Genomic DNA, 23,749 nt, shown 5'->3' with positions numbered 1-23,749 from the left:
TTCTGCAGGTGCCAAAGGAGGGCTGCGTACTTCCAGTAAAATTCAAATGGTAGGACTGTGTGACCCTCAGACAATTCAGCGATTAACAGCAGTCACCTATTAAAGTCCAAAGTCCAAATTAAAGCAACTTATCAAGGTCACACAGAAAGTAGAAAAACCATATTCAATCCAGATGGACCAACTTCAGGCTCTTCCTGCCACCTGCTTCCTCTCTCTTCCTCCAGCCCTCAACAGTAATTGGCAGCCATCTCTGCTACAAAAACTGATTTGAAATTGCATATTCTCATAATCATAGCTTTTAAAGTTAATGTGTGGGTTGTTTTCAACCAAATGTGTTCATAAATGACAATGATGGAGCTCCCTGTTTTCTTTTTAGTTGGGCCAGAAGGACACGTAAGCTGAGGCACCTATTTGTTATGAGTCTGAAAAGAGCTGAAAAAAGCTTGTAAGAATAAAACATATGGGGGAAATGTTACAGCAAAGAACACAATGTTACAAGAAAATGCCAATAAGTCACCTTGATTATGAAGAAGCAAGCCCATTTTTGATAAAGTTCTTTTAATGAAAAATGTAAAACCCCTTTCAACTTTAATGTACAAAGCCATATGTAACACTTGCACTTAACAAATAAAAGCAAGTCAATGTTTTAAAAAAATACATCATTAAATGTATATATGTATATATTTACATAGCATATTAAGTTTAATATTTAGCTTTAAAAGTTCACATAAATTTTTAGCAAAATGAGACAATTTTAAATAAATTACACCTTTTGAAAATGTTTAATTGTACAGTCAATAGCTTCAACAAAATATTGAAGTGTCTGTATTTAGTATCTGCTTTATATACTTTATATTTTACAATTTTTACAATTATTTGGCAGTAATTTTCTGATTATGACATGAATGCTGTGTGATTCAGCAAGTTCTCAAATGCAGGCGATAGCTGGTGTTCGTGTCCTATTCTCACAGTAACTGTCTCAATGTAGTGAAAAATATCGGTTATTTTGGTAAACTGTACAAGGTCACATTTACACTTGATCAACAATATAGCATAGAATTTCGTATTTTTTTCCAAAAATAAATACATCATTTTAAATCTGGCATTTTCACAAACATCATATACACTATAATACAAAAACAGCTATGAAGTGCTGCTTTTTAAACGTAGCTTGTTCTAATAACTAACATGTACTCATAGGAGCTGCGACCGATGCTGTACTGCCGTGGTGTCAGTAACAAGTAATTACTACACAGAGGATTTCTTGGCACTGATGGTTTTATGAAGCGTAAGTCAGTGTGCGTGTGCGTATCATCGCTCAAGAGTAAGTAACCCCACTTCAATGGCCTACAGACAGCAAACTGGATGGAACACACCTAATTTTCTTCCATATCCTCTGTTTCATCTTCATGTATTTTCAAAGCTCTCACCGTTTCCTTGACTGCATGATATAAGATGTTTTTAACCTGAAAAAGATTTTTTAGAATTATGCTAGGATTTCTACTCCCTTTAGCTGGAGATGAATTAATAAATGAAAACTGTTGTTTTAAAATATTTTTTTCAAAAAGGAAAAGTCAAATTCAAGAGAAATAAATGTCAGCATTAAAAAATGTTAAACCAAAAACTAAAATCAGGCCCACTAAAAATTACAGAGTTAGGTACTTATTGGTGTCAATCTTTGGCCATTACCGTAAGTTGACAAACTAGGCCATGGCTGCCTGAGCTGGTGTGCACATGTCACACCTCTGAATATAAAAACCTGTGACACAGCCGCTCTTACCTGTAGTTTATCATCATAGTTGATTTCATCCTTCAAAAGTCTCAGTTCCTGTGTTAAATGAAATGACTGTACAAGATGTTCTGGAGACACAAAGTCTTCAGTTACCTGAATGCAGCTGTGAAAATTCTGTACCTATCCCCAAAGAGAGTAAAATGTAAATTTTAGGAGCTGGGGATAAAGAAAAGCAAAGTTGCATAGTAACAGTAAAGGACAATTCACCAGAAACTTACAGTATTTTCTCCAAAATATCAAATGCATTTCAAAGCAGAAGACCACACTCTGGGAAAGTTCTATCGCTGAAAAGCTTCATGTAAAGTGACTTTGTAAACTAAGTATTTTTAAATGATGAAAAGACTGTTTCTAGGAATCCTTCAGGGAGACCAATAAACAGATCCTAAATCATCGATTTTGTTAAGGTGGATTTTTTGGTGTTACTTAAACAGAAGGTGCTAACTGGAAAGTATTACTTTACTAATCAGCACAGTGAGCCTGGATGTTTGTCGTCACTCCTTGGGCTGTTGTGAGCTTTGGTCCTTTCACTGCTAACTTTTGGACCAGCGAGTGAATAAAAGAAAAGGAAATGAAACTTAGTTTAATTATGTGTGAGGAACTGGGATGAAAACTGTTGTTCTAGATAGGTAACATTGACCACAAGATTTTTAGAATTAGGCTGGGATTTTGTTTATTTGTGCCTTTCTTTCAAATTAACCAATGAAAGATAACCTTCAGTTTCCCGGTGGCATCAGTACAACTGTTTTTCAGCAGCTGTCTCTCTCCTGACTAATGGTTTCCTCAAGAAGCTGGTAAATGTCTGTTACTGGCTGAACTTGTACCAGCTGACTGTACACACTTCACTATTTCATAGAACTCCTTTCTGTTAATGATCTATATGACAGAGAGGGGACCAAGCTCATCCAGTCTTGATTTTATGATGGTTGTAGGTTGTCTTCTAGTGATATTGAAAGTGGTAAAATTCTGGGGAAGGAGAAATAAAAGACCTAATTTGTGACAGAGTAACAGAATTACAATTCCTCCTGTGGGTGTAATGATCACCTGAACAGCTGCTGCAGTCTGGGGAGTTCTTTAACTCCAGGACAGAGCCTCTATTGAGAACTAGATAGCATATGTCTCTATATAGATATGAATAAACATTCTCTTCCTTTTTAATCACTAGGTTGTTGGTTCTTCTGGAGGACGAACGTAGGGGATGCCTCACAATTTCAGCACGGCTGTGCCGTCTCACTGGGTCTTCACTGTGTGTCTGTAGAACAATGCTCTGTGTTTCACAGAGCAGAAACTAAAGATAAGAGGCTCGGCTCCTGTTCCAAGATAAACCAGCCAGTACATGGGAGGTCAATAGGAACCCAGCTCCTGTGACACCCTCCTGTCCAACAGACGCTTTACAGGCCTACGTTATCTCGGGTCACACCTGCACACACAGACTCCAAATGCCCCCTATGTCTTTTGCTTTTTTAAACATGCCCCAGGGATTAAGTCCTTCAACAGTTAGCATGTGCAATTTAGCACATCTAGCTAGATCTTTATAATTTCTCTCTTTCTTGGTATTATAATTTTGTTTATACATCATTTTCCTGTTTTACTTTAGTTCTTAGACTTTAAGTCAACTGTATTAAATGTGCCAATGTCTACTAAGTCCAAAATCTGGGCCCCCTCAGGGAAAGCTTCTGCTGTTTTATTTCCCCCTAAGAACAGGCCATTCTTTCCCATTTTCCGTGTATGTTGTATAACTTTTTGTTGAAAACTGGACATTACAATATGGTAAGTGGAAATCTGATTCTCCCCCTGCCTCAGGTTTTGTTGCTGTTGATTGTTGAGGGCTTCAGCCATCCGTTTTGTGGCTTTTTTCAAACCATTTCACAAAGACTGTATTCCTTGTCAGGTGTGGTCACTAAAGTCTGTTCTGTCACCTCAGTGTTCAGCCAGTGACCTCCTGAAATGCCCCCAATCAGCTGCCCTTTTCTTAATTAAGCAGTCTCCCTGGTTGAGGTAAGTCTTGGATTAGACTTCAGAGTTCTGAAAGAGTTGATTCTGTAAGTCTTTGCCAGTTTATGGATGCTTTAAAATAACTTTCACCTGGACTTCCGGCCAAGATGAAGGCATAGGTGGACGCACCGTACATTCACGCACAACCAAGATTAGAACAACAATAATTTAGAGACAGAATAACACCCAGAACTGACAGAATTTATTTGAATGGAAGTTGGACAACCAAGAAGTAGACCCGTTCATCCAGACTGGTAGGAGGAGCAGAGAGGAGCAGCCAGGTGCGGGTCTCGGAGCGGAGAACAGGGAGAATTGGGTGCATAAGGCAACCAGGAGTGCATAAGGCATCTGGGGCGTGCAAGATTGCAGCGGGTGGACCTTGAGTATGCAAGCGGCAGCTGGCAGACCCAGTGAGGTGGCGATTGTGGAGCAGGGCAGAGTGAGCAACCCAGGATCCCAGAGAAAGGTCTGAGGTCCCACGGAGAACGGAGCTACTGCCATTGTTCTCTCCTGCCCTCGCCCTCACACACAACATCACAATCTAGTGACTGGGGTGCCCAGCCCTGGTGAACACCTAAGGCTCCACCCCTCACCGTAACAAAAGCAACCAGACAAAAAGGAGAAGAAGAAGAAGAAGAAGAAGAAGAAGAAGAAGAAGAAGAAGAAGAAGAAGAAGACGACGACGACATGTCTCAAACAGAAGAACAAATCAATGCCCCAGGACTCATCATTTTAAGCGACCGAGAGATAGCCAATCTATCAGATGCACAGTTCAAATCACTGGTGATCAGGAAGCTCACAGAATTGGTTGATTTTGGGCACAAATTAGATGAACAAATGCAGGTTACCATAAAAGAAATGAAGGAAAATGCACAGGGAACCAATAGTGATGGGAAGGAAACTGGGACTCAAAACAATAGAGTAGACCAGAAGGAAGAAAGAAACAAACAGGAAACAATGGAGAAATAAGAATTCAAAAAAAACGAGGAGAAGCTTAGGAACCTCCAGGACATCTTTAAATGTTCCCACATGCAAATTATAGGGGTACCAGAAGGGGAAGAGGAAGAGCAACAGATTGAACATGTATTTGAATAAATAATAAAGGAGAACTTCCCCATTCTGGCAAAGGAAATAGACTTCCAGGAAATCCAGGAAGCTCAGAGAGTCCCAAAGAAGTTGGACCCAAGAAGAAACACACCAAGGCACATCATAATTACATTAGCCAAGGTAAAAACGAAGGAGAGAATCCTAGAAGCAGCAAGAGGTAAGGTGACAGTCACCTACAAAGGAGTTCCCATCAGACTGTCAGCTGATTTCTCAAAAGAGACCTTACAGGCAACAAGGGGTTGGAAACAAGTATTCCAAGTCATGAAAGACAAGGACCTACTTCCCAGATTGCTCTATCCAGCAAAGCTTTCATTTAGAATGGAAGGGCAGATAAAGTGCTTCTCAGATAAGGTCAAGTTAAAGGAGTTCATCATCACCAAGCCCTTATTTTACGAAATGTTAAAGGGACTTATCTAAGAAAAGAAGATTAAAAAAAACATGTATAGTAAGAGGACAACAAACTCACAATTATTAACAGCCACACCTAAAGCAAAACCAAAAGAAACTAAGCAAATAACTAGAACAGGAACAGAACCACAGAAATGGAGATCACATGGAGGGTTAGCAACAGGGGAGTAGGAGGAGGAGGGGGAAAAGGTATAGAGAATAAGTAGCATAGATTGTAGGTTGAAAATAGGGGGAGGGTAAGAATAGTATGAGAAATGTAGAAGCTAAAGAACTTATAAGTATGACACATGGACATGACTAAAGGGGGGGATGTGGGTGGGAGAGGGTGTACAGGGTGGAGGGGAGTGAAGGGGGGAAATGGGACAACTGTAATAGCGTAATCAATAAAATATATTAAAAAATAAAAATCTCTTCACCTTTTTCAAAAAAAAAAAAAAAATAACTTTCAAACAGTGACTTTTACTAGCACTTACAAGATGCTATTCATGTTTCCTAATGACTCCAATCTGACTTACTATGCTTAAAGATTTAAGAGTTAGTTTGGAGAGGCAAGATTCAGTGTTAAAGGGGAATGTATCTAAACTTCTCATTCCACTTAACCCTTTCTTTGGCCATCTTTCAGTCATTTATGTTTCACTTCCTTGATAGATTGTTTTATTCAAACTTGTCTTAAAGCATCAGTTGTTATTAGAAAATATAATTTCTTCCCGTTCATGGTAAGGTTGTTATCTTGACGCTGTAACTGTCGTACATACATAGCAAATTACTTGTGAGAACTTAAAAGAGTTTAAAGGTTTTGCCAAAGTACTTTTAGTCATATGAATGAACTCACTATAAAATGTAACTCAAAAGTTAAGGGCAATTTTATCACAGAAGATTTTATGTTCATTTTTCAGAAATTGCAATTTAAAATAAAGGGTACTATAAATCTCAAGATACCAGAGATGAGACAAATTAAATCCCAGATATCAGGGTCCACCTGCTCCATCTAGGGATACAGGAGTTCCACAGATTTTTCATGTTTGCCGACAGATTAATTTTTTTCTTTTATTGATTCTAGAGAGAAGAGAGGAAGAAACAAAGGGAGAGAAACATTGATTGGTTGCTTCCTGCATGTGCCCTGGCTGGGTGCTGAACCCATGACCCAGGCATGTGCCCTGACCAGGAATCAAACCTGCAACCTTCCACTCTGTAGGAGGAGGCCCAACCGACTGAGCCACACCCACAAGAGATAACCCAAGATTTTTAAAGTCTGCAATTCTAGTCTTAGAACTTAAAGAGGGCTACAGCTATCATACTTTACCTCAGCTGGCTGAGATATTCATCTGAACACCCCATCACAGAGCTTCCCGTTTTCTGTTTGGCTTCTTAAAGTGCTCCATGATGACAAATCAAAGAACAAAATGTAGTGCATGTTCCCTTAGCGCTGCTGGCCCCCGTCACACAGTTTCCTTATGATGAAACAGGTTTTTTATAGGTGTCTTGGGTTTTCAATGGCATCTTATTTGTGTGATTTTCAAAGTGTGGTCCCCAAATGGTAATATCAGGGCCACCTGGGACCTTTTTAGAAATGTAATATTTCGGGTCCCTCTTCAGACCTACGGAGTCAGATGTTCTGGGGTTGGGACCCAACAATCTACTTTTTAAATCAAGTCTTCCAGGAAATTTTAGTGTTTGCTAAAGTATGAGAAGTACACTAAAGTGAGAGAAGTACTGACTTCAGAGTTTGGGATTATTTTAAGGGTCACAGGTAGTCTATTCCAAGTGCTGAAGCCACCAAAGAAAAATTTTCAGGACCTCTAAGGACTAAATAAATTGTAAATAATAAATAATGCATCTCAAATCCAAGTCACAAGTCCCCTGGTGGTCTAGTGGTTAGGATTCGGCGCTCTCCGATCCAAGTCAGTATTGTGAACAGAGTTCTTCCTTTTGGTTCTCTCTGAAGCCACATCACCACAGCTTGCTGAGTCATGGACTACACCCTTGCAACAGAGGACCGGTAACTGTGCTGTCATCACATCACATGAGGGGGGCAAAGCTGAAATTCCTCGGCTTACAGCTGGCAATCTATGCCAAAATAAGCAGCAAAGATGTTTTTGTCTTGGAACACTCACCAATTTAGTAGTAAAGTTCAGAACAGAATTTGCCAGTCTAGGACATACATGCTGCCTCAACCTATGTAAGTGTAACATCTTTTTACCTAGATGAAATTTACTCTCTATAATCTAAGGGAAATTACTACATCTCAAAACATATTTTCCTACATACTTAAGCATACAGTCACAGTTGGAAATTAAAAGTCCAACCTAAGTAAACTTTCTGAAATAGTCAAAGGCATAGGAAGAAGCCAAAATCTGCAATTTCTACAAAAAGCACTACACACATCTTTAAATGAATTATACAGAATAAATAAAATCAATAAAAAATTATATACATATGAATAAATAAGTTATGGAAAGTCACAATTTAGTTTTCATCTACACTATGTGTAAAGACAATATTGTGTGATATCTTCAGGCCTTCAGGCTTCATAAATATTTAAGTGCATTATTCTGGGCATGGGAGAAAGCAATGGGAAACCCCGACCCAGAAATTCCTGTCCTCATGAAGCTTATATTCCAGTGGGGCGTTAAAAAACAATCAACAAAATTAAATAAATTATGAAGCATATTGGTAGGTAATGACAGCAATGGAGAAAAACAAAGCAAGAAGGATGACAGAGCGATGGGGTACATAATTTGCTGGTTTAAACTAGGGTGTCAGGGAAAACGTCACCGAGAAGGTGACCTTTGAGAAAAGCCTTGAAGAATGCAAGAAGCAAGTTTTACCAGATATCTGAGAGGAAAAAGAATTTTAGGCAAATGAATTTGGAAGTGCATAGGCCCTGGAATGGGAACACACTTTGTGTATGTGGAAACGACAGAGGGCAAGGAGGTAAGAGATGAGGAGAAGAGCAGTGGGAGAGGCAAGCAATGAGGGGTGTGTGAGTGTGCGCATGGGGGCGTACAAATAGGATACAAGTACAGACTGTTTAGGGCCTTGTGAGGTTTTAAAGCACAGTGATATGTGAACTAAACTTTTTCTTTTATTTTTAATTTTTAAAAATGATTTCATTTATTTTTAGAGAGAGGGGAAAGGAAGCAGAAGGAGAGGGAGAGAAACACTGATGCTAGAGAGAATCATCAATCAGTTTGCCTCTCCCACCCCCTCAACTGGGATCCTGGTCCACAACCCACGCAGGTACCCTGATGGTGAATCGAACCTGCGACATTTAGGTTCGAAGGCCAGTGCTCAATCCACTGAGCTACACCAGCCAGGGCTGAGCTAAACTTTTTAACAGGATAACTTTGATTACTAGAAAGGAGAAGCAGCAGAAAGACATGTACACGCACAGACTGTCTGTGGTAACAGCAGCTGCCTCTGGAGGAGAGGCAGTGGGGGCGGAGTTAAGAAAAAGGCAAATTTTCACTGTGAACACTTTCACAATGTTCGAATTTTTAAAAATCATATCAATGTATTATATTATACTTTTCAAAAGAAAAAATATTTTTAAAACAATCTTTTCAAAAACAGTACTGGAACAACTGAGTATCCATATGCAAAAAATGTGAATCTTGATCCATACTTTGTACTATAAACAAAAATTAATTAGAAATAAACATAAGTAAATGTAAGAACAACTATAAAAATTCAAAAAGAAAATACAAGAGAAAATCTTTGTGATCTTGGACTAGGAAAAAAAATTACAAATACAACAATAAAAGTATGATACATAAAATAAGAAAACTGATCAATGAACTGATCAAAATTTTAAAATGACTCTTTGGAAGACACTGTTAGGACAAGCCACACACAGGGAGAATATACTTGCAAAGTTCCTAACAGATAAAGGGCTCATAAGTAGAATAAGGAACACTCATATCTCAGTGAGAAGAAAACTCAAATTACAAAAACAGACAAAATATTTGAACATACATTTACCAAAATAGTTACAGATGGCAAATAAGTGAACATGAACAGATGCTCAACATATTTAGATATTAAGAAATTGTAAATTAAAACCACCATGAGATATGTATGCACACTTATTCAAATACTTAAAACCAAACTGACAATAAGCAGAGGAAATGTAATTCACATATACTGCTTTGGGGAACTGAGAATGGTACCACCATTTTGGGAAACAGCCTGGCAGTTTCTTATAAATTAATCATACATTTATCGTATGATTAAGGCAATCCCACTACTCTGTATTTACACAGCAGAAACGAAAACCTATGTTCATGTGAACACCTTAAATGAATGTTTATAGTGCCTTTCTTTATTATTGCCCCAAACTGGAAACAGAAATGTTCAATTGGTAAATGAATAAACAAAACAAAAACTCTGGTACATATATATATATGAACAACTATACCCAGAAGTAAAAAAGAAACCATTACTGACACACACAGTGTGGACGGAAACTCAAGTGCATCATGCCGAGTGACTCAAAGGCTGCAGGCTGTACAGCAGAGCACCAATCACGACACTCTCATACAGGCAGATTCCAGGAACAGAAAACTGAGTGGCTGTAGAATTGCCAAGTGGGGAGAGAAGCTGACTAAAACGGTGCCACGGAGGCAATTTCTTGGACTGATGGAAATGTCCTATATTTTAATTGTGTTGTCACCTATCTGTCAAAACTTACCAAACTGTACACTAAAATAAGGGTATATTTTACTACACGCAAATTGTTCAGAATAAAAAAAAAAAAAGAAAAAAGAAAACCAACCTGCATCATCCAGGTAAACACTGAGAAAATGGATATGGATAAACTGAACATGTAAGAATTTTCAAAAGAACTTGTATTATCAAAGAATTATTCCTATTTATAAAAAGATTTACTGTGCTGTTCTCTTAAATAGGCCACTCCTTGGATGGCATTTTCCATTTAGATACAGATTCACCATTTTCTTATAAACAACAAGTCAAAAAAATTCTATGTGGGGTAAATCACAATTAAATCTGAATCATAAATGATCCAACATGCCCAAGCTAATCATGTAAGTCAATGGGAAAATAAAACAATTTAACATAATACATTAATTTATTTAGATATTTAATACTCTTCCCCAGGAAGTTAATGTAGAGAAAAAGCTGGTATGTACTTATTATACTGTTCATATTCTGCTATCATAAATACTATTTGAGAAATAGAATGATAAACCTAACCCTAAACCTGACATCTTAAAAACTAAGCAACTATTACAACTTAAAGAATGTTTGTGCTATTATAATAGTGTCACAAATGCTAAATAGGCAGTAATTGCATATATAGTTATAGCAAGTGTGGGAAACCTTCCTTGGTAAAAGTACACACGACATACATCTCAATTACCAGGTAGTAGAAGAGGTATGGAATCAACTTTGAGGCAGACTAGCTTTTGGGGTTCTTGGGCTTCCTTTGTACGCTTTGTTACTGGCCTGCCCTGAGTTGGTCTATGGTAGCTCTAGTTAGTTCTAGGAATCTATTGGATACTTTCAATCCCAGCCTCCACACTCACCATCTAATTGTACCGTTCTTCCAGGTGTTACAGAGTCAAGTCACAGAAACAAAGATTAGGTGTTTATTTTAGTATTTAAGTTTTCTGGATCAATATTTATAAAAATTACATACCATTTTTCCTTGAATGTTATTGCTCTGTTGGCAAACTCAAGAAAGGTAGGAGGTACACTGAAAGCCTGAGTTTTGAAATGGTCTAGCCAATAGTTCATTCTACCCCTACTTAGTGTGTTAGAAAATGTATGATCTCTAACTCTTAACACACCCCCTCGCACAGAAAATTTTCAACTATGGAGAACTGAGTATGTAATACACTAGGTCCTCACTTAACGTTGTCAATAGTTTCTATGGTTTTAAAGAAAACCATATGTAATGAAGCCAATTTTACCAGAGGTTAACTGATATAAACAAGAGTTAAATTCCTACAGCATAATGAAACATTACTTGAGGACCTGCTGTATCTTTACCCTCCAAAAGTCTTAAAAATTAGATTTCAATCCACTAATTCAGAGACAGTGCAAAAACGGAAATATGACTGATGTTCAAATAAGTTACAAGTTTTTATATACCTGATGAAGTGTTCCTGCTGGCAAGATAATGGCATCACCAAGGAACTGAACAAGAGTGCAGGTTCTGACTCCATATTCCTCAAACAGTCTTTGACGGAGCTTTTTATTCACATACCAGCTTTGATCACGTATTGGATCATGTTCTTGTGGAACTTCAAGGCCTTGTTCTTTTGAAATCTGAAATACAGGTTAAAATGAAAATATATGTTCCAATATAAGTAAGAGAAATGGTAAATCCTGTTCTGTTAAATTTCAATTTTTTTATTTATTTACTGTTGTTCAATTATAGTTGTCTGCAATTTCTCTCTAGCTCTCCACCCCACCCCAGCCAAACCCACCTCCCTCCCTTGCTTCCACCCTCCGCAATTTTCTTTATAAGTCTTCTGTTCTCAGAATCTTATGGCATGATCGAGATTAAGTTAGAGAAAATACTCCACAACAATTTGGAAAGCTAAAGGACGTTAAAACAAAACTGCACACCGATACGCTGTTAATAAAGTGATTCATACTCCCGTCTCATCTCCTCCTTCTACTATGAAGTTTATATCCATTTGGTTCTTTCCTCCTCATAATTGTTTCAAGAATATAATGCAGAGCCCTGGCTGGTGGGACTCAGCTGGTTGGAACATTATCCTGTAAACAGAATGGTTGTGGGTTCGATTTCCAGCCAGGGAACATGCCTGGGTGTGAGTTTGGTCCAAGGTCAGGGCGCCTGGGAGAGATACCCAGTCTATGTTTCTCTCTCACACTGATGTTTCTTTCCCTCTCTCCTTCCCTCTCTCTCTAAAAATCAGTAAGCATGTCCTCAGGTGAGGATGAAAAGAAAAAAAGTATAATGCAGAAATGAGGAAAAGTTTAGTACCTTTTCCCCAAAAGTCAAACCATGAATATGTATGCATTTCATAAATATGTCTCCATCCTGTTCTTTTTTAAGGTAGGTACCATATACCTTTTAAGATAAACACCTTGATAGTAAACCTCTGACCTTTGACAAATCAATTTCAAAGGACCATTTACTATCCACTGAATAATCTTCTGCTTTAAAGAGCATGATTTATAATATTTTAAAATAAAATCCTGGTGTACTCTGGGATAACATCACAGGTACCATATAAGAAGAAAAGCAGCAATGATGGTTCCTTAAAAGAAATCCCTGTAATTACAAAATGTATAAAATATTTGAACAAAGGGTTTAATTATTTCAGATGAATGTGAACTAAAGGTACAATTACTCAAATTTCAGTCTATTCAAATAAGTATCAGAGCAATCAGATGTGATAGAATAGTATTCCCTACGTAAACAGCAAAAATATCAATAAAAAAATAAAATAAAATCCAACATTGTTTAGATATTTCTATAATACATTCATTTTTATATCCTAGTTCCCATTCACTACTTTTCACCAAGGGTAACATCTGACTCATCCACAATTAGTTTTTTTTCCCCCTAAGATTTTATTTATTTAGTTTTAGAGAGGGGAAGGGAGGGAAAAAGACAGGGACAAACATCAATGTGTGGTTGCCTTTTGTGTGCCCCACCTACCGGGGGGACCTGGCCTGCAACCCATGCATGTGCCCTGACAGGGAATCAAACCAGTGACCTTTTGGTTTGAAGTCTGGTGCTCAATCCACTGAGCTACACTAGCCAGGGCTGAAGCCACACCATCAAAAATTATTTATTAAGGATTTTATATTGAATGTGAAACAAAGTTATACATTAAGAAACAGTCCTTGTTCAATGTGAAGAGATAAACTATTTGCAACCTAAATTATACCTTTTGAAGAAATTCCCTTATCTTATCAACATCTTTCACAGAATAAATATGCCACAGAGCACCAGGTATTTCACTTGAGTCCTTCAATCGTTTTCTTAAAATGTCATCCAAATCTTCTTCTTCAAATTTCTTGAGTATTCCTGAAAAACAAGAGAACATTTTCTTTTTTTAAAATAAACTTACTTATTTGACAGAGACAATGATTTGTTGTTCCACTTATTTATGCATTCATTAGTTGCTTCTGGTATGTGCCCTGACTGGGGATCGAGCTCACAACCTTGGTGTATAGCGGTAATACTCTAACCAAGTGAGCCATGTGGCCAGGGCCAAGATAGCATTTTGAAACTGGTCAGCATAGAGTACCAAGTATAGACAAGTCTCCTAAAATCGATCTATCAGAGGCAGTATGTTACCTCACTAGACTGGGATTCTTAAAGAGGACATACACCCAAAATATCTTCTAATTCTTAGAAGATCTCACTTATTATTGGTTAATTTGTAATCAAATGCAAATGCCCTATGAGCTGTGGTTCTGAAGAAACATCAGATGATCCTTCTAAATTGTTGGTAAACTAAAAACTGCACACATATACATATGTATGAACAGAAAAAATGGTAACTGTGGTTATTTCTGAGTGAAATCTAGGAAGGCCTTCTTTTCCAAATTCCTAATTTCACAATAGTGAACATTTTAAAGCAATGTTCTTTGAAGAGAAAAACTCTATTGCCTGCTATAATGGATACATCAGATGTTTCCTAATTTGTGACAATAAAAGCATTTTTATCTTCAAAACTGACTGTAAGTTGAAAGGCACCAGAGGGATACAGGAAGAAACTGAAGTGTTTGACATCAAGGTGAGAGCTGGGGGACAGCTTCCTCCCAGAAAGAAATGTGGGCAGAGGGAATTGACCCTTTTCTGAACCCTCCCCCAGCACAGCAACAGAGCCAGTAGGTGGGTGCCCTATCTGACACTTTTTGCCCCACCCTGGAGATCCCCAGACTCCATCCAACCCAACTTACAGGCCCAACCCAATTGCTTTTCCATATGAATGGCTGGCCTTGGCTCATGGTTTACAACTTCCTAAATCCCCTCAAACATACAACAGCCATCATCAGGGAACCCCCAGACCCCACACCTCTTGCTAAGTGGCCCCAGGCCCAGCACTAGCAGCAACCAGCCTCAATTCGCAGCTTGGCTTTGCAGGGAAGCTCCAAGCCCAGCACAAGTAGCAACCATCTCAGATTGCTTTATAGTTCAGTTAGGGTTGCCCTGGGAAAAACACAGGTGGGGCCTGTGTACCCAGTGGACAGCCATAGACCATGTGGGAGCACTGCTACCCTGTGCCCACATAGCTAATTCTCCAGGGTAGGACTTGGTGGTCAGTGGTCATAGCCAGTCCTTGAAGCTGACTAGCCTGGGTAAATCCCTCCCATTGAGCTGCCACAGCAATGAAGGTTCAACTAAAAAAGGAGGGGGGACTCAGCCTACACAACCAGGTGCACCTCAAGTACTAGTCTGACTTGGAACATAGGGAAGTAAAAAACAACCACTCAGAACAAGCAGAAGGAAAAAGACCCAAAAAACAAGGATAATATAAGCAGCCTCTGGGACAACTTCAAGCAATCCAAAATTTGCATCATAGGGATACCAAAAGGAGAAGAGATAGAGCAAGAAATGAAATCTTTGTGAAAAAATAATGGGGAAAAACTTCCCTAATTTGGTGAAGGAAATAGACATGCAGGTCCAGGAAGCAGTGAGTCACAAACAAGATAGATACAAAGAGGCCCACTCCAAAACACATCATAATTAAAATGCCAAAGGTTAAAGATTAACAGAGAATTTTAAAGGTAGCAAGAGAAAAGCAGTTAGTCACCAGAGGGGTATTCCCGAAAGACTGTCAGCTGATTTCTCAAAAGAAATTTTGCAGGCTAGAAGGGACTGGCAAGAAATATTGAAAGTCATGAAGCAGGGACTTACAACCAAGATTGCTCTACCCAGCAAAGATATCATTTAGCATTGAAGGGCAGATAAAGAGCTTCCCATACAAGAAAAAACTAAAGTAGTTCATCATCATCAAATCATTATTATGTGAAATATTAAAGAAGCTGATTTAAAGAAAAACAAGAAGATCAAAACTATGAACAATAAAATGGCAAAAATATGTATCTATCAACAAATGAATCTAAAAAACTAAGTAAGTAAGGAGAACAAAGATGTAACCATGAATACAGAGAATATTCTGATGGTTGCCAGATGGGAGGGGGGTATGGGAAAATGGGTAAAGAGGTGAGGGGATTAAGAAGTACAAATAGGTAGTTATAGAATAGCCATGTGGATATAAAGTAGAGTAAAGGATATGGAGTAGCCAAAAAACCAATGGGTGACCCCTGGACACAAACAATAGCCTGAAGGAATGGGGGCTGCTGGGTATACTGGGGCAATGGGGGAAAAATTGGGACAACTGTAATAGCATAGTCAGTCAAATATAATTTGATAAACATAAAAATAAAAAAAATTGGCTGCAAGGGTTTCTTAATTCAAACATTTATTAAGTGTTTATAATGTCCAGACACTGCCCTAGAATGTTGGGTATTAGAATTAAGAAAGACAGAGTTGAGAGCTTACAGAGTAAAAGAGAGTTTTAATAAAGGTACGGAAATGAACAAAATTGCCACATTGTAAGTGAAATCACATGAGTACAAAAGTTCACAAAGACTGATTCAGTTCTCAAATGTTATCTGTGTAATGTATATTTATAAAGTGTTTTCTCAGAAAATTAGTTGATGGTTTTCAAATGTGTTTTCTTTAAAAAATTATAATTTAGCAACCATAGACACATTTTTTCAATTACTTTTCTTTAAATTCTATAGCATTGCAAATTAAAAAAAATTCTCACAAGGAAGAGAGTTTATTTTCATTAGTGAAGACTTCTAGGGGCAGATGATAATCTGAGTTACACTTCGAAGGTTAATTACAGGAATTTGTAGATGGAGGAAAAGAAAAAGTGCTAGTTTAAGTAGGTCAGTATTTCTTGATGTGTTTTAAGCATTATTACTTCCCTACAACATTCCTTTTTCTGTGACCACCTGTAAAAACTGGCAAAAACTTTTAAGAGAGCCAAAGAATTAAAATGTTAATGAATGTTTTTGCAAAAGACCAAAAAATATGCTACAAATGAGGGATGGGAGGTATGCAGAAACAAAAATAAATAACAAAGTTCCAGCATTTGAGGACATAAAAGAACAATAGAGAAAAGCATGCACAACCTCTGTATTGTAGACTAAGTGGTTAGGGGATGATGTCAATCAAGTACAATGAAGTACGGGAAAGACAATTACCCTTGCAGCACCACATGCTTTGAAAGGATAAGTAATCTCAACCACAGATCACATATTTCTGTGCTAGAGCTGGGATTACAACTCAAGTATCCCTGACTCTTAAATCCTTGGGAGTTGGGAAGGCAAAGAATGTTTGTCTATTATAATCAATAGCAAAGAGAGCTGAGAAAGAATGTAAAAATTTCTATAGTTTTGGGGGAATTTAGGATGGGTACTATAGAAGCTGTCAAATATAGAGAAAGGTTCAGTGAATATTATAATAAAACCCAATGTCCTTGGCACCTAGGCACTAAGCTGTAGGTATATGCTGAGCTCCAGATACAGAAATGATGATCTAAGTGATGGTTAGAAGCCATCCATTTCACAGGAAGTACATATAAACTAGAAAAAGTAAAGAAATAGTCTGTTGCTACTCCTTAAGGTATAAGGAACCAGGGAGGAAGTATCAGAGGAGCCAAGGACAGTATGTGAAGACCAAGTAGTGATTAGCAGTGCCATTTATTACAGAGGTGGCAAATAATAAAAGGACCAGAAAGAAACAACTGAATTATTCTGTTGTGATAGCCATAGCAAAAGTCATTTCAGTGGGGGACAGATATAAAGACCAACCTGTATTCAGTTGTAATGTGAAAGACACAGCAAAGAATATGTCATGAGGCCAGAAGCAATAGGATGGTGGCAAGAAGATGTGGTCTGAAGAAGTTCTTCTTTTGAAAAAGAAGATGGAGGAAATAGTGCCAAGTGTGCTCTACTCTGAAGAAAAAAAAGCCAGTGAGAGGGAAAATTTAAAGGCCTACGTCTATAAAGAAAATAACAGATGGAACAAGGTTTCAGAATGAAATCCAGGGGATAGAATATGAAATGTATATTGGATAGAAATGTTATTTCTACTTAAAAGAAATGGCCCCTTCTAAATGACACTGGAGGGGGGAAAAGTCATCTTCAAAGCCCTAGGGCTTAGTTTCTATTCTTTAATAAATGTTTATAGGTGAACTTCACAGTCTATTTTCAGTAACACAGTGTTTAATGATAGGAAAGGAGCAAACAAATATCCATTTTTAAAATTAAAACTCATTAAGTAAAAAGACAGGGAAATAAATTAATCACTTTTCAAACAGTAAAGATTAGAATATCCTTATATCCACTGTAATTCTTTTTGGAATCTTTGCTTTTAACACACATTCTGGATAATACTAGTGTGGGTGGTTATTCAACTGTTATTCCAAGCACCAGTATTCTTTAAGTTTCTTTACCTGCTTTTGAGAGAATGCCATTTCCTTTTGCTATGCCAACATAGACTAGAATATTTACAACATCAGAAACTTCAACGTGGAGATTTGTTGTTCCTATATCATGATCTTTAGCAGCAGCTACACCTGTGTATGAAATAAAATATTACTTAACAGACTATTTTACATATCCCAATCAGCTCTATGAGGGAAACTTAATTGTAATTTGAGTTTTATTCTCCTTGTTCCAAAACTTGTCCCCAAAACCCACAACTGATGAAATGTCTCATAAAAATCAAATCAATAGAAAACAAATATTTTGCAAAGAATAGCAGGTACTTAACTATATATTGTCAATTAACTCTTAATAAATCATTAGACAACTTATCTTTGAATAGAAATTAGTTAAAATTCAAGTCCAAGTCAATAGAAATGCAAATATATATGTACCATAGGCACTGCACAACCTGGGTCCTAGATCAGGGCGTACAAAAAATCCTGGCAAATGAGAGGCCAGATTGAGTTTTCCTTCTGGATTACAATATTCTGGCAATGGCAGGCTTTTTAAAAGATCTTCATATCTGAAAAATAACATTGACTTCTTCTGAATAAAAACTTACATTTTTACACACATTCCAATATATAATTTTTAAGTTGATCAAAACATAGGACAACCTTTCCTTAAGGTCTTTGACAGGTAACACTTTCTGTGACTTCATTCAAAGTTTAAATGAATGCATAACACATGGGGTGCAAAGAACAGAAGTGATACTGCAACTGCAATGCTACCTAATCACGACTAAACTAAAAGCATCATTAAGAGGGAAGTCTCAAACAGGGCCCCAAGTCCTTGACATAAGCATTCTTTCCTTCACTGACCTAACATAAACACTCTTCCCTGCTGAAACTACAGAAATTTAGTTTTGTATTTTAGTTATTTATTTTTAAAGAGTACAAAAATGCCTAAGGTCACATTTTTTTGTTCCTTATCTTACTTTTGGGTATAATCTTAGCTTGACCTCAAAAAGCTAAAAGTCAAAAAAAGCAAGTTTCACCCTGACTGGTGTAGCTCAGTAGACTGAGCATGGACTGCAAACCAAGGGGTCGCCAGTTCGGTTCCCAGTGGAGGCCACGTGAGAGGCAATCACACATTGATGATTCTCTCCCTCTCTCCCTCCCTTCCCCTCTCTCTAAAAATAAAGAAATAAAATCTTTAAAAAAAGAAAAAACCAAGTTTCAAAAGATTTACCTTGCTGGCATCATAGTCTTGAACTCTTCTCCTGAAGGGCAATCTTTCAATTTTAAAACAACTGTTTCTCCACTTTTCGTTTTTTGCCGTTCTATAAAGAATGCAGTTAATTACTAAAAAGATAATCTCTGCCTTTTTATTTTTATGTTTGGAGAAATGAAACGTAAAGTAAGTGATAATTCAATTGTTGCACAATAGGTACTTAATATATGTTTATATATTGGCTCTATTTTTCATATACTTAGGTAGTTTTAAGACTTGCTCCTTATGTACATGAATTCTTTTAAAAATATTTCTATAACTGTTATTAAAATTACATTTGAATTTCAAAGTGTTTTACATAAATTTCATGATTCAATTCTCTAAGGCTTCTGGGGTTGCCAAAAATATTCCCATTGTGATATAAGTAAACATAATTAAAAGACTTGCTTATGGCCAAAGGAAATTAAGGGTTAAGAGTAAGAGTAGGATCCAGTCTATCATTTCCAAGCACAGATGGTCCCTGACTCAAGATAGTGTGGCTAAATAATTTTTTAATGGTGTGGAAAAAGCAGGCATTCAGTAGAAACTGTATTTCTAATTTTAAATTTTCATCTTTTTTTCCTGTGCTCTACAGTAGGTTAATTGTGTTTATTTTGCCCAATGGAAGTAAATTAATGAACACATAAGGCAGGCTGGTTAAAGCTATGATGCTCTGTAGGTTAGGTGAATTGAAGACATTTCTGACATGATAATTTCAATTTACCATGAGTTTACCAAGATATAACCCAATCCTAAATTGAGGTGTATCTGTACTTGTTTCTTTTTATTAGACAACAAAGTAATAAAGAAGTTGAGAAGATTAAAAATCTGTTAAGTTGTATCTACAATTTATTGTTTGAGGGGGATATGTTTAACAAAAACGGTAAAACAGACAAAAAAACAACATACTTGAAACTTCTTCAAAACCATCCCAGAACTCCTTAACATTGGCATTTGAAATAATGCTGTCTTTGCAGTTCAGAAGATCAGCTTGGTGGTCTCCAAGATCAAGACTAATTGATTCTGCCTTCCACAAGCTCATGTTCATTTTCTTATGTACACCAGAAACCACTGCAGGCTTATGAATAGACAGATAAATACAAGTTAAAAGGTATATGAAAACTTCCAAAATTTTATACATACAACAAATGTTAAGTTTCAGTACTAATGACAAACTGTGAGAATTAAGAGGCTATCAAAAACAGTCCCTGACCTGGAAAGATGTTCACAAGAGACTGTCAAAAAAAAAAAAAGAAAAAAAAAAAAAGAAAAGGTGGTAAAAGAGAATACCATGTAGAGTACATTGCCATTTTTGAAAATAAAAAATGTGTAGCAATTTTCAGGCAAGTCTGAAAGGCTATAGTAAAAATTTCATTTCTTGCACTAACTGGTGTGACTCAGTGGGCTGGGTGTCACCTCACAAACCAAAAAGGTCGCAGGTTCAATTCCCAGTCAAGGAACATGACTGGATTGTAGAGCAGGTCCCCAGTGGGGGTATTGTGGGAGATAACTGATCCACGTTTCTCTCCCTCCCTTCCCCCTCTCTCTAAAAGTAAATAAAATCAGTTTAAAGCTTTCATTTCTTAAGAGTATAAATATGGATTTTTTGGTTGCTTAATTTACAGATTAATTTTTATAGACGGAACATAACCTACGTCTTTATTTGTATGTATGTAATAGATAAATTAAGATTTTTAAGTAAAAGTTTGTATGTACTCTGAGTTTGTGTCACTTAAAACATATCCATACATTCTTTACCTCAACAAGGATCATGATAAATAAAAATATTAAACAACTAGGCATAACAAAATTAAATTATAAGCCTAATGACTATTCCCAGAGAGCAAATCCCTCCATTTAAATCATATGAATTAAAAATCCCTCAGGGCTCTATAAACTCAAAACCAACAGCTGAAGATTTATAGCTGATGTAAAAAACAAAAAACAGAAACAAAACCTCTTCGGCAATCTGATGTATTATTCTGTTGTTTTTTCCTTTTTTAATTCCATTAATGTAGTAAACTGCCATCTGAATGTGTACCAAATATTTTACAAAAGTTTTGGTCAAATAAAAAATCATTTACTTGAGCTGAATTAAATAATGAAGTTTGTTGTTCAAGACTTTATGAACTAACTTAAAAATAAATAATCTATGGGTAAACATTAAAGGCAAAAACATCTACACTTTTTATAAGTTCAAGAAAAATGCTCCTAGTATTAACAGTCGAATAGCAGATATGAAATGTTAACTGGACTAAACTAGAAGTGCAAAAAAAAAAAAAAAGGAGATATCTAAACTTTGTAAAAACATGGCTTTAAGTCTGTTGACTGATAAATTGTAAAAAAAAAAAAAAAATCAGTTCTTCCTTGTTAATTCATACAAATCTGGCCAAATACAAGAATTCAGAAACAATCACTGTGGTAACCATTTGATATCTTACTTCCACTCCAAATGTGTTAAGTACTATCTTTCTCCTCTCTTTCAATTTTTAAGAAGAAAACAATTTTGCTTGTTCCTCTGAAAGTATACTAGAATCAGCTTAAAATACTCACTTGTCCATGTTTCCAACACTCTTTGAAAAGTTTCCAATTATTAGTATTTTTATAATCCTTGAGCCAAAGAATACGCTTCTCACAGACCCAAGAATGTGGTATATCACCGTACAATTTGTTTTCATCCGTGGCAGATTTTCTGCTTTCTTTAGGCTCCTCTTTAAGCTCTGATTTTATACTTATTTTAGGGGCTTTATTTGGTGGAATTTTGTTTTCAACAACTGAAGCAATTATGTCATCAAGAATGTTTGGCATAGTCCTTCCACTTTTACCACTCTATTAGGGAAAAAAATCAGTTTTTGAGAAGAAATGTATACATTTTTAAACTTTTATTTTGACTTAGTACTAATACAACAAACAACTAACACAACTTACCTGCCTTCGAGAATATGTTATCATGTCAGTAGATATGGATTTGTAGTCCCTACACTGTTCCTGAGAGGTGGGAACCAGAGCTTTGGTGGTCTCCATGTGAGGCCAAGTACGCAGGAACTAGAAGTATGGCCGTTCTACCTTTTACATTGTTTTAGGGTTGAGGCAGCTGTGTGGAATTTCCCATATACTTTTAATAGCCACTAAAAATGTATGTCTATCTATACAATTATCTGTGTGTATTTTCCTCTGGAGAATAACTAAAGCAAAAATTGACTTCTAAATATTTTAAGTAACAAAACATTTACTTCCATGTTTTTTCCCCTATTAGATACATGGTTTTCAAATTTTAAAAAAGTATCTCAGGGCTCTTCTGGCATCAAAATGCCCCTCCCCTAACCTTACTCACCTAGAGGAAAAAACAAAATCTCCAGCTTTCAAGTTCTAAGTTATAATGCAAATAGGAACACGCCTAGTAAATTAGTATACTTGATTTGCTCTGCCTCTATTTATTGTGTAGTTCACAGGTGAATCTCCAAATCATCTAAACTTAAGGCCCACATATAAAAGCCAAAAATCACTCACTGGTGTTCCCATTGAATATACTGGAGCAAAGGCAATGCCGGCATCTGTAGAACCCACACGTAACTTGCCAGCTGTTGTGGTCAGTAGATCCCGTAAGGTTGAACCTTGTTCATTATTCTGGGACACCGGAGGTGACATTCTGTTGTCTGGAGAATCAGGATTCTCTTGCTCTCTCTCTTCTTTGATTTGCTTTTCAAGGGCAAATTCTTTATTTTCTAAAATAAAAGATTTTTACAAAATTCAAATAAAATTAAGTATTCTGCTGAAGTATAGACAAAACTAGCACTCTGTATTTTATAGTGAAAGGTAAAAACTATAGCATTACTGCCCTGGCTGGCGTAGCTCAGTGGATTGAGTGCAGGCTGCTAACCAAAGTGTCACAGGTTCAATTCCTAGTCAGGGAATATGCCTGGGTCGCAGGCCATGGCCCCCAGCAACTGCACATTGATATATATATAAATATAAATATAAATATGTGTGTGTGTGTGTGTGTGTGTGTGTACGTGCGCACACACGCCTCTCCCTCCCCCCCCAAAAAATAAATAAATAAAATCTTAAAAACAAAAACCCCAAACTATAGCACTACTGATTTATTCAGTTGGACATACACCAGATGATGGGCTAGATGCTTCAAAACGGAGTCCAAGAGTTTGGAAATGAGAAGGCCTTCCCCAATACCTTAGACATGTAGCTGAGTTTACACCTGCCACAAATGAAACTGCTATAGCTAAAACAGGGAGAAAGAATCTATTGCTCTGCTGGCTTTACTGATATGCTCATCCAGAAATTATTCTGCAACTAATTTTGATGCAATCATAGAATTCCTGGCAAGAGAAGACAAAGGTTTTATTGAACCTAAGCTACAATGCAAACAAAAGATAAAAAGTAAATTCTTTAATATGAAAAGTACATTAATGTATAATAGTACATTCTTGGGGGAGGGGGTAAGGAGACTAAATGGTAATGGAAAAAATATAATAAAGATTAAAAAAAAATTTAAAGTACATTGTTGGTTATATTATTTAAAAGAAATTATTTATTTATTTGTTTGTTTGTTTGTTTATTGAGAAGGAAAGGGAAAGAGAAAGAGAGGGAGAGAAGTATCAATGTGTGGTTGCCCCTCACATGGCCCCAACTGGGGACCTGGCCTGCAACCCAGGCATGTGTCCTGACTAGGAATCGAATTGGCAACCCTTTGGTCCGCAGGCCTGT

The 23,749-nt window shown here is 36.8% G+C and overlaps 1 protein-coding gene across 7 annotated transcripts in view; it reads right to left on the bottom strand.

Moving 5' to 3' along the window:
* Positions 1-547: 547 nt before the first annotated feature.
* Positions 548-23,749, bottom strand: part of JMJD1C (jumonji domain containing 1C) — a 256,582-nt gene continuing 233,380 nt past the window's right edge. For all 7 annotated transcript variants that reach the window (XM_045842044.1, XM_045842043.1, XM_045842045.1 and 4 more), the window contains 10 exons: positions 22,538-22,752; positions 21,581-21,856; positions 19,937-20,105; positions 19,007-19,097; positions 18,208-18,338; positions 17,782-17,904; positions 13,189-13,328; positions 11,414-11,590; positions 1,781-1,912; positions 548-1,466 (listed from right to left, as the gene is read on the bottom strand). In XM_045842044.1, the coding sequence (XP_045698000.1) occupies positions 1,377-1,466; positions 1,781-1,912; positions 11,414-11,590; positions 13,189-13,328; positions 17,782-17,904; positions 18,208-18,338; positions 19,007-19,097; positions 19,937-20,105; positions 21,581-21,856; positions 22,538-22,752 (1,544 nt within the window). In that variant the 3' untranslated portion in view covers positions 548-1,376. The remainder of the gene's footprint in view (positions 1,467-1,780; positions 1,913-11,413; positions 11,591-13,188; positions 13,329-17,781; positions 17,905-18,207; positions 18,339-19,006; positions 19,098-19,936; positions 20,106-21,580; positions 21,857-22,537; positions 22,753-23,749) is intronic.

The sequence above is a fragment of the Phyllostomus hastatus genome, unplaced genomic scaffold (genome assembly GCF_019186645.2).
Source record: "Phyllostomus hastatus isolate PE091 unplaced genomic scaffold, TTU_PhHast_1.1 phas_contig_38, whole genome shotgun sequence".
Taxonomy (NCBI): domain Eukaryota; kingdom Metazoa; phylum Chordata; class Mammalia; order Chiroptera; family Phyllostomidae; genus Phyllostomus; species Phyllostomus hastatus.
This window is presented reverse-complemented; position numbering and strand designations above follow the sequence as displayed.